Source organism: Lactuca serriola, chromosome 2 (assembly GCF_051521515.1).
Source record: "Lactuca serriola cultivar US96UC23 chromosome 2, Lser_US96UC23_V15, whole genome shotgun sequence".
Lineage (NCBI taxonomy): Eukaryota > Viridiplantae > Streptophyta > Magnoliopsida > Asterales > Asteraceae > Lactuca > Lactuca serriola.
Window position 1 is genome coordinate 144,568,761 of NC_136409.1, and position 11,612 is coordinate 144,580,372.

General features: G+C 38.1%; 1 protein-coding gene across 1 annotated transcript; it reads left to right on the plus strand.

The window, feature by feature from the left end:
• Positions 1 to 9,339: 9,339 nt before the first annotated feature.
• On the plus strand, positions 9,340 to 11,275 carry LOC145086926 (polygalacturonase QRT3-like). Its single transcript, XM_079024779.1, has 3 exons — positions 9,340 to 9,669; positions 9,754 to 9,987; positions 10,182 to 11,275. Exons 1-3 carry the CDS (start codon positions 9,520 to 9,522, stop codon positions 11,193 to 11,195), a joined length of 1,398 nt encoding a protein of 465 aa, XP_078880905.1. The 5' UTR covers positions 9,340 to 9,519; the 3' UTR covers positions 11,196 to 11,275.
• Positions 11,276 to 11,612: the final 337 nt, after the last annotated feature.

Sequence of the window (11,612 nt, forward strand, 5' to 3'; positions counted from 1 at the left end):
TCGCGGTAGGAGTAGGAGTGGTAACAACCGATTTACTCTTAAGACCACTTTCCGCGGTCTTCGGGAGTCCTTGAAGTTTGCTAAGTGTAACTTCCTCCTTGTTTATGTGGTATGTCATACGGAATTGATCATAACATGAAGGTAAACAGTGCAAAATGATGTCAATTGCCAACTCCTCGGGGAAGTTCATATTCAGTTTCAGCAAACGGTCCACATACCTTTGCATTTTCTGCATGTGGCCCGTGATGGATTCACCATCCTTCATCATGGTTGTTATCATAGAGGAGATGATTTCATATCGCTCTTGACGAGCACTCTGATGGTAGCAGTCCATCAAATCCTGGTGCATCTCAAAAGGATAGTAGTCCTCATAGGACTTCTGGAGCTCGACTGTCATAGTGGCCAACATGATACATGCCACTTTGGTAGCATCTCTTTCATGTGCCTGATATTCAGCGATCTCCTCAGGAGTAGAAGACGACTCAATCTCCTTGTCGAGGACATATTCCTTGTCCTCATACCGAGTGACCATCTTGATGTTCTTGATCCAATCCATAAAGTTGGATCCATCAAAGATGACTCTCCCACAAAGGTTCATGATAACGAAGGAGCCGGTAGGGTTTGAGTCAGAAGTAGCATTGTTGAAAGACATCTAAAAAAGAAGAAAGACAAGTTTAGATTAGATATAAAGATAGTCCTTAATAAAACACCCAAATGTAATATTAAGGCTAGGACCCAACACAATATTTTATAACTTAGAAGAGGAATGTCGTAATCCAAGCTATAAAATATTTGAAGGTAGGTGAATAACGATTCACCAATTTCCACCATGAAAAACGAAATAAATTATTAGGTTTTAATTGGTTTTGAAACTCCTAGATTCTTTGAGATTCATTGAACTTTTCAATGGCATGTTTCAATCTCGAGTGTGTCCTTCAGGTTTTGTGTAATTCTTATTGAGATATGAGAAGTGACTCGACGAGTTGACGCCTCAACTCGTCGAGTAGGATCGTGACTCAGTGACCTGTTTAATGAAGGGACTTGACGAGTCAGGTATCTAACTCGCTGAGTCAGCGTTGTTAAGAAAAACCCTAATTGTTTAGGTTTGGGACCTATTTAAAGGACCTTATGGCCTTCTGTGGCGGCCACCTGCACCCTTGAGAGACTCCTTCTGTATGGTGTTGATTGCATGAATCTAGGGTTTCTTGACCTTTTTCTTTAAAGTAATATGGAGTATATGAGGTCCCAATGTGGAATAAGAGCTATTTCATCATTTAAGGACATATGAGTGTTGCATAAGCTTAAATATTGAGCCTTTACGTGATTATTGGGTGTTAGAAGATCAGATCTATAAGTTAGAGAAGCAGATCTGACCTCAAAAGGTCATTTGAGTGTTGCCATGGAGGAAACTCGCCGAGTCGAGTCGGGTTGCCCCGCGATTCATGTCCAGTGGTAACCCGTCGAGTGAAAGGCTAGCTCGACGAGTCAAGTGAGGCCTTAAGAGGATTCTAAGAACACGTGTGGACTCGTCGAGTCACCCGAGTGCACTCGACGAGTCTGGTCAAAGTTTGACCGTTGACTAGAGTTGACTGCAGTTGACCTAAGGGTTTTGGTGAAGCTGATTTAAGAGAGGTCAGGGTAGGGTGGAATGGTCTTCTACCCATTCTTTAGGGATGAGGACAATAGAAAGTATTGATTAGAGATGTTATCATTTTGATAAGGGGAGGCTAGGTCGGGTTATCGAGCACGAGAGGATATCCGACATTATCCGAGGTGAGTCTTCTCACTATACGTTACCCTGAGTGGTAGTTATGTGTGACCGGAAGGTCTTATATGCTTACATTGAGTATTATGTTATCCTATTGTATGTGACATGCTATACATTATGTCTTTGTGATTTATGCTATGCGGAGTTTATAGACCGGACCGGAGGGTGCAACGATATAGACCGGACCGGAGGGTGCAACGATATGATAGTTATATGATTTTAAATGAAAATTTTGTTTTGAAATTTGCGTCGTTACAGGTACCCTTAATGTTTATCACTCAATCGATGTGTCGGTTAACCACACACGCTCCACCGGCCTATGATAAACCTTAAGTGTAACGTCCCAAAAATACGAGCCAAAAATTTCATTTTAAAACATACCATTTGCAAAACATTATAAATAAAACATTCACGGATCATGACATTTCATAAAAGATGTTGTTTGTCTGGAAACCATTTCGTAAAACATAATACTATCAGAGTACAAAACCCCAGGAGGATCCCATAGTGCAGAATACAAAGCGTGTGTGTGATGTACCGCTACCGTGCCGGCTCCTTCCCCTTCGAAGAAGAGGTACCTGAAACCAAAACTGAAAATTGTAAGCACGAAGCTTAGTGAGTTCCCTCATATTACCACATACCATACAATTATATATCATACACACTGCCGGGCAATTCTGGGGTGCTCAACCTACCCGGTAGGGCCATTCTGGGGTGCCGACCTACCCGTGTCAAGCCGTTCTGGGGTGCTGACTACCCATGTCAAGCCATTATGGGGTGCTGACTACCCATCGGTCCTAACGACCGATCCTCGGGGACTATTTCACCCCCTACTGCTACTATCACATATAACATATCATGCCAGCACATAAACATATCATCACATACTGTCAGACATATCTGGGGTGTCTAACCTACCCTTCGGTCCTAACAACCGATCTCTACTACTATCACATATACATATCATGCCAGCACATAAACATATCATCACATACTGTCAGACATATCTGGGGTGTCTGACCTACCCTTCGGTCCTAACAACCGATCTCTACTATTATCACATATACATATCATGCCAGCATATAACATATCAGGTAGTAGCAAACCTAGATGATATCACAAAGACAATCATCTAACATACAACTCCTACTGGTGGGCCGGCATTGTGGCCGTAGACCCACCGCTACGAGAAGGTAACTCACCTCAAAGTAGTTGATGATCTGTGTGGGAACTGACTATCTTCTGCTGCTGCCGCTCTGGAAATCCTCCGGCTATAATTCCCACAAAACCCTTAGTCAAATACTGCTAACCGACCTCGGGGTAAAATGACAATTTACCCCTTACCAATCAAGAGTCAAAGTCAAAGTCAACTGCCAGTTGGCCCGACTCGCCGAGTTGACTTGCCAACTCGCCGAGTCCCTATCCCTTTGTCCGACCATAAACCCGTTTCTACTCGTCGAGTTAAGCATTGACTCGACGAGTCCTCCTTCTAAACTAAAGGCCAATAGTCCTTCATCCTACTCGCCGAGTTGTATGAACAACTCGCCGAGTTCATCTTCATCCGAAGAACACTCTATGCTGAGACTCGCCGAGCTGTATGAACAACTCGCCGAGTCTGTTCTTGAGGCAAGAAGATTGCCTTGAACTCGCCGAGTCATGGCATTGACTCGCCGAGTTACTTCATGAGTGAGTCTGGCTTCCAACCCACTGAGTCACACCCCATGACTCACTACTCCAACCCGCAACACAAAAAAGGGGAAAAACTCGGGGACTCGCGACTCGACTCGCCGAGTCAGATGAACGACTCGCCGAGTCTGCCACATGCAAATACTATACACGCGATTCTGCTTGAATCCAGCTCATGTCATTCATAGATCTGGGTTTCTAGGGCCTGATTAACACGTAAAGTTTCCAACTTTACGTGTAAATAATCACCCATGAGGGTTTTAGGGCTCAAAATGCACCAAAAGAGTAGATCTAGGGCTTTCATGCAATATGGCTCCATAAAGGCAGTAGATCCAAGCTCCTGGAGCTCAATCATGCCTAGATCTACAGGCTAAACAACTTATTACGAACCCTAAAACACAAACAAGCTTGGGGAAAGGCTCAAGAAGGACTTTCATGGAGCTACAAGGGACAATAAGCATGAAAACAGAGGGAAACTAAGTTATACCTCAAGGAAATCACTGAGATAACACAAATATGCCTGGTCTCCTTCTTCTCTTCTTGATCTACTCTCCTTCCCTCTCCAAATCTTCAAGAAAACACACCAAAATGCTTCAATCTCACTAGGAACAAGGCTTGAACGAAGTATAGAGCTCTGAGGGTGAAGGGGGCGAGCTTGGGGGCGGATAAGAGGGTTTAAATAGGGTGAAAACCCTTGAAATTTAGGGTTTCATCAGACAGCGGGGACTTGCCGAGTCCAGAATATAGACTCGCCGAGTCGCCAACTTAAACGTGTTCCGGATCCCGTCTCTACTCGGTGAGTCGGACCTACAACTCGCCGAGTCCAAGGCTAAAAAAATGAAAAACACTAAGATAAATTTTACGTACCAGGAACCAGGTGCTACGTTAAGCCACCCTTTTCCTACCTTGTTAAGTCCAGGTTAGTGTGCCGGTTAACCACACACGCTCGACTAACGACTTAATCAAAGTGCAAAGTGTAATTTCATGGGTTAGCACTTTATTCACATTTTCCTAAAGTAACTAAGATTGAGAATTTATAAAAACATTTAGTTACTTTATATTCATCATACTTTTAATGGAGATTTAAAGTCCTTGTCTTACCCGTTCGGCTAACGACCCTCCACCGATCAAGGAAGCAGTGGGTGAGAGTGGACACCCATTAAGCTGTCATTTTATAGGCAACAACCTTATACCCCCCTATAGACCTGCTTCATGAATGAGGCTTACTAACGGTAAAATGATTTGTTTTTATACATATATAATAATTATTAAACTTATAATATTATATAGTATAAGGGTTGAATTTGAACTTTTAAAATTCTAGGGGTTGGAACTAAAGTTTGTAAAGTGAATTTCCATGTTCCAAAACTTGAGGGCAAGTTTTGTAACTTTCAAAACTTTTCATCTTTCATAACTTATGAGTTAATGGTTTATTAAAATGAGAGAGTTTTCATTTTATGTAACCTATGTGTTTCTTTAATGGACTCTAAAAGAATGAATTTTGGTAATCCATAACTTGAGGACAAATTATGGATTCCATTAAAACACATAATGATCTAGAATTAAATTAACAAGCAAGTTACAAATAATTCATATGATCTATTAAACTCATAAGTTCATGAACATACATATCAACAATTTCAAGAATCATAAATTAACCATATAAGACTTGAAATTTTGATAATAGCTATTGAAAATGGATTAGCATAACCATTACACCATCTAAAACAAGTTTTATAACATCAAAACAGTTTAGGGTAATGTTTCTAGTCCATTTCCAGTGGCAAAACTCGAAAATCTGCATTATGGGGCTCCTGCACGTCGAGTGCACGAACCTACTCGACGAGTAGGATGAATTTACTCATGGACTCGTCCAGTCCCCCCATGGACTCGGCGAGTTCATGCTGCAGAATGCAGAAAACTTTAGTTTTTTTTCAACAATTTGCATCAAGTATCAAATAAACAAGCCTAGGCTCTGATACTACTGTAGAGGTTTAAGCATTCTAACACTCCTATGGTGTACATGCAACCCTAGAAACATTGGATCTATGTTTTACTATGATACAAGTAAAATTGATTTTCCAAGGTTCTTAACCTATCTAGCATAGCATGGGGAACTTTTAAACATAAATGCTAGAAGAAGAACATACATTTTTGTTGTTTGGATTCCTTGAGAACCTTGTGAGCCTAGCACCTCAAGTGTGATACCTCAAATGTCTCACACAACATTACAACACTTGGAATGACCTTGAGAGAAGTTCACTAACCCCTCAAAATCGGCTAGCCCTTTATCTTGTACAAGTAGTGCCGATTTTGCTTGCATATGAGTCTTTATATAGTTGTGGCACAATTAGGGTTACACCATTTAAACCCTAATTGTCATGGCTTTTCATATTCCATGATCCATGGGTTTGTAACCTCCATGGATTATCCATGGAGCACCTTATTGGTTTTAACCCAATCCATACAAACCATGGATCATTAGCCCACTATACAAGAATAGATGATTTACACAATCAACCCCATATATTTAATTAGTCTCTTTTTGATCACTTAATTAATTCCAAATTAATTCTTTGATCAATACTAATTAAATAATATTATTAATATATTAGAACGTACAATATATTAATAATCCTTAAGTGTCATTTCTCTCATTTAGTCTATTCAAGTGTTGTAATGTCATGCAACCCAAATGGACCATGCTAATCGGGTCAAGTACATTCCAGAAATTTTTATGAACATAGACACCTAATCCAACAATCTCTATCTAGTGTCGACGTCGAGTATCGTGGTGTTGCTAATGTTGTTGCTGAGACGAGCTTGTTGTGCAACCTCCTTCGTGAACTTCATCACCCTCCACTTTCTGCTACCTTGGTATACTGTGACAATGTCAGTGTTGTTTATTTGTCTACGAATCTGGTTCAACATCAACGCATCAAACACAATGAGATCGACATTTACTTTGTGTGCAACAAAGTTGCTTTGGGACAAGTTCAGGTTTTCACAAAAAGGGTTACCATCTTCGATGTTAATTAGACTTTAGATCCAGTCTGAATGTCCTCTCCAGACTTCCCGTTCAAAATTCGAGAGAATGTTAGACGTATTTATTATGTTGTATGTACAACTCATTTATTGTATTTAGATAGCCCAATGTATTTGTATTTGCCTCACCTTGTATTTTGACTACATATATTAATGTGAGAAGACAATACACGCTCATGGAAAAATACAACATGTAACAAACACTAAGGTCACATTAAAGTCGAAAGTTCAAGTCACATTATAAATATATGTGAAATAATTTTAAAAGTAATTAGTATTTACCGTTAAGAAAACAAACACTAAGACCCCAAGTTTTTAAGGGCCACTATTTTTTCCCAAGAGAAGGCCCCATAATTTCAGGATAGTGAAATCTTTTGATGAAATTTCCGACATAGTGCATTTTTCCGGCATATCATCCCTAAAATTACGTGTGCTAGCACTAACATTTTATTCTTTTATTCTGAGTCCGACACACTGCGCTTATCATTTGTAGATTGATGCACACTATGGTTTGCACAAGACCGAAGTTGACATATTTAGTTAGGGTTGTTAGCCGATACATGTCAAACCCATGCTGACCATATTGGGAAGTTGTAAAGATCATTTCCCACTACTTAAACAATAATGCATAAATAACATACTCGAATCAAGTTATTGTTAAGGGTCGTCGATTTATAACGAATTGTTGCCATATGGGCCTATGGTGTGATGTGTGTTTTCTGTCTTTTTCCCAAATATGTCTACAACAAAACACGATAAATCGAAAAGAAATTAATATTATTTAATAAAAATAAAACATTAGTTTTCATAAAGTTTGGTAGCGTAAGGATGAAGGTTTTGATGGCGTTGGAAGAAAGGCATCATCACCAACCCCATCATGAATCAACCAAAAACCGTTAAACACAAAAACAAAAACACTTTTTTCAATAAATTAATTTGGTTTACTTAACGCACAAATATGTTTTTCTTTACAAGTTACAATTCCTTTTAAATTCTTCTTATCAAACTTAAAAGTAATGGCTAGTTGTTAAAAATTCTAAAAAGAATATCTTATGTCACAGTGAGTGGTAAGATATAACGTAACGCTGCATACACCCTCCATAACCCTAGGGCCTTACGCTCATTGAGACAGTAATGTTAAAAGCAATGGCTAGTTGTTAAAATTGTTAAGGTTAATAAGTATTTATAAAATTTTCTAAATTGTTCTAAAACCGTTCAGGGAATAATTTATAAATAAATAGGTTTAATACAAACAATAAATTAATACATCTTACTTATTATCGTACAACGAATGAGAAAACAAACGAGCGACAAGTTGTGTCACTAAGCCTTTTTGTATGATAAAGTCAATTCTTTTGAAAACTACATCCATAGATCTAGGAGATATAAAATTAATATGCAGGATCCGTTGTATTCTACTAAGAAGTTTCACCGCATCCGGCGCAAGAAAACCAAACGTATCAAATGCAAATGGTATGAACACGTGTGTTGATTTTCCATGCACGGTTTCTCATGTTTGGTGTTGCATGTAACAACTTTTAATGCAGTCTGTTCCGCCGTGAAACCCCTGACCCTCAAGCCTACGAGAGGGGATACCCATGTAAGGTCCAAACATGCGTGTTCCCTCCAACCCATCCAAAAATCAAAACGTCATCCGGTCTAAGGGTTGACCTTCCTTCTGTCGGGTCAATTAGGAAATTCACAAGAGCCTCTTTCTTGGCGGAAACTCCGGCACGCTTAAATATGTCGACCAAAACATCTCTAACAATATCATGCCTGTACTTAAACCCTGAACTGCATGCTCTCCAAAAGAGTCCAAACATGCCTTTTGGCACACCGGTCATATCTTGTCGGCTAGGAATATTGGAATTATGAGTCGATATTGAAGGATGGTACGATACTCTACATGAGACATATGTTGTCCAAGCTCATCTATAGGGATAACTAGAAGAAAATCTTGAGCATGTGGTGCACGTAAACATTGAAAAACTGCTTTCTGTCGAGCCATCATGTGGAAACTTCCATATCTTGGACAATTTTACTAAAAAAGGCACTCGCCAGTGTATTCTGCGATTTAGGGGGGGGGGGGTCCGTAGTAGTAAAACTGCTAAGGTCAATGTCTGAAAATTTGTTACGAAGAGAAGCTAAGGCACAAGCAAAAAAAAGAAAAATATAACTTTTTTAATAGCCGTTGAACGGACAAAAGAGAAAAAATAGAGAGATTGTGTGTTTTGATCCTTGGGGTCCTAAGCGTAGGAACCGTTCTAGAGGGGACATTCCTATTGGGGGCCGTTGTGATGGCATAACACATAGTCCAAAGCATGTTCGGCACGAAGATTTTGAGACTTTTAAGAGTTTTTAACTTTTTATTTTTAAGAATAAATTTCGTTCAATAATAAGCGTTTTTAACTTTTATTTTAAACAAAAAAAAAAAAAAAAAAAAAAAAAAAAAAAAAAAAAAACTCCTAATAAAAAAGTTACCTCAAATAGCTTTTAAGACTTTTTAATTTTTAAATTTTATCTGATTTTATATATTTAAAAGTTAAAATTTATTTTTTTCGAACATTTATGTACAATTAAAAGCTCCATTTTCGCTAACAGCTTTCCGCTTCAACTAATTTATGGTCCACTTAAAAGTGGGTGTCAACTCAAATTGGTCCACTAAATTAGTTTTGTCATTGTTTTTAGTAAAAGAAAAACCCAAAATAACCTTGGAAATGTAGATTTTTTATTTATTTGTTATTTTTTCATATAACATGTACTCTGTTAGTTTTGGTTCAGGATCCTTATATATATTATATGTGGTGTCATCAGCATGAACCATTTCGTTATAACATTGGCATCTTAGTTAGCCCTTACTCTTTCCATGTTCATATCTTTATCTCATGACATCATAACACATTTCTATACATATACACACGTTTTATGTGTGTATATATATATACACGTAAACCCTGAGTTCTTTCATCTCTTGAATCAAACACACACCAACAGCAACAGCGCTTCATCTGTATAAACCAATGAACTTACTACTACTTGCCACCTTCATCATCCTCCACCATGTCTTCATCGGATATTCATCTCCGGCTAATCCATCAACCTCCGATGATCACCAACTCCATATACGAAAACTTCAAGAATTCAAGTCATCCTTCTGGCAAACTAAACCCGTAAGTACCCATATAATTAATCCTTGTTTTTTGGTGTATCATGTCAGATTATCAGTACAAAAGCTTAAAATACATGAAATGTAGGTTTCGTCTTCACGTTTGTATGGCGTGAGCTTGTATGGAGCAGACCCAACGGGGAAAACCGATAGCACTGACGCAATCCTTAGAGCCATATCCGACGCCGTGTCAGAAGAACGTGTTGGGTTGTTGATGGACGGAATCACCAACCACGGCGGCGTTCAAATAAGTCTGGAAGGTGGGATTTACAAGATTAGCCGGCCGATGAAGTTTCCGGTAGCGGGAGTTGGAAATATCGTGGTAATTAAGTAGACTTTAAAGTTAGGCACAAACAGTCAAACCTTGAGAATAAATTCGACTAGTTTTGACTTTTGACCACTAAAAGTCACATAAAATAAAACGTCCATTAATCACATAAATGTTATAATCTTTATTAACAACTCTATTTATGATCATTATTTACATGTTTTGTTTGCTTCAATGGTTATGAACAGATATCTGGTGGAACACTAAAAGCATCTCAAAATTTCTCAACAAATGGTTATCTAATAGATTTAACAACTTTTTCATCGTCTTCTTCAAACAAGAATTACAATTACGAGTACATTACCTTAAAAGACATAATGTTGGATTGTAATTACCGAGTTGGAGGGATTCGAGTAGTCAACTCTTTAAGAACAAGCATCGACAATTGCTACATCACCCATTTCACAACCAATGGAATCCTAGTACAAGGTGGCCACGAAACCTACATTCGTAATTCCTTCCTAGGGCAACACATCACTGCAGGTGGCGATTCCCACGAACGGGATTTCTCAGGAATCGCCATCAATTTAGCAGGAAATGACAACGCTGTTACAGACGTTGTCATTTTCTCAGCCGGAATCGGTATCATGGTTTCCGGCCAAGCAAATGTAATCACCGGGGTCCATTGCTACAATAAAGCAACAGGCTTCGGTGGTACAGGAATATATTTAAAGTTACCTGGTCTTACACAGACGCGAATCGTCAATTCCTACTTCGATTACACCGGAATTGTAGCCGAAGACCCCGTGCAACTTCATGTTTCCGGTTGTTTTTTCCTTGGTGATGCGTTTATTGTGTTGAAATCGGTTCATGGTGTTGTGAAGGGAGTAAATATTGTAGATAACATGTTTTCGGGATCAAATAGAGGGATAGATATAGTTCAACTAGATCAAAAGGCTGGGGTATTCAACAATATCGATCAAGTTGTGGTGAATAATAACAATGTGAGAGGGATGAATTTGAAGGCAACTATTGCTAAACTTGCCATGAAAGGTAATGGCACCTTATGGAGTGTAGACTTTAATCGAATATTGGTTTTTCCACGACACATAAAATTTGTTCAATACACATTGATGACACAAAGTAATGTGTTTCCGAACTATGTTTTACGTAATATTTCAAACAATAAGGTGTTGATTGAATCGAATGTAGCAGTTGAAGGTACGATTTCTGTAACAGTGGATCAAGGGTTGTCCATATAGATTTATTTTTTTATAGTTTCGTATTGTATTTTTAAATATACATTATTTGATTGGTTCAAAAAGAGACCATTGTTCATTTATTCTTGTATCTTTTAGTCTTGTTTGTCAAAATGTTGACTTTATAACATTGTTATATGATTTCTTCGTTGAACTACTTTTAATCATAGATTAATGCAACACATAAGTTTCAAACTTTGAATTTATGTTTTGATATCCTGAATATATTTTATTCTTAATTATGTTTAAGTTCATACGAACACATAAAAATAATGAATTTATATCATATTTATAAGTGTTGAATTGTTAAAATAAAAACACTAATTAAAATGACAAGCATTAGAATACTACTTTGATATTATTATTTTGATATAAAATTAATGTATGATTATTCATATACTCGAATAATGACATAAATAT

What these genes read in the sequence shown, in the direction of transcription:
- LOC145086926 (XM_079024779.1), top strand. Translation starts at nt 9,520, where the DNA reads ATGAACTTACTACTACTTGCCACCTTCATCATCCTCCACCATGTCTTC. An exon ending in CCTTCTGGCAAACTAAACCC is followed by an intron (nt 9,670 to 9,753) that starts GTAAGTACCCAT and finishes CATGAAATGTAG; the next exon opens with GTTTCGTCTTCACGTTTGTA. An exon ending in CGGGAGTTGGAAATATCGTG is followed by an intron (nt 9,988 to 10,181) that starts GTAATTAAGTAG and finishes GGTTATGAACAG; the next exon opens with ATATCTGGTGGAACACTAAA.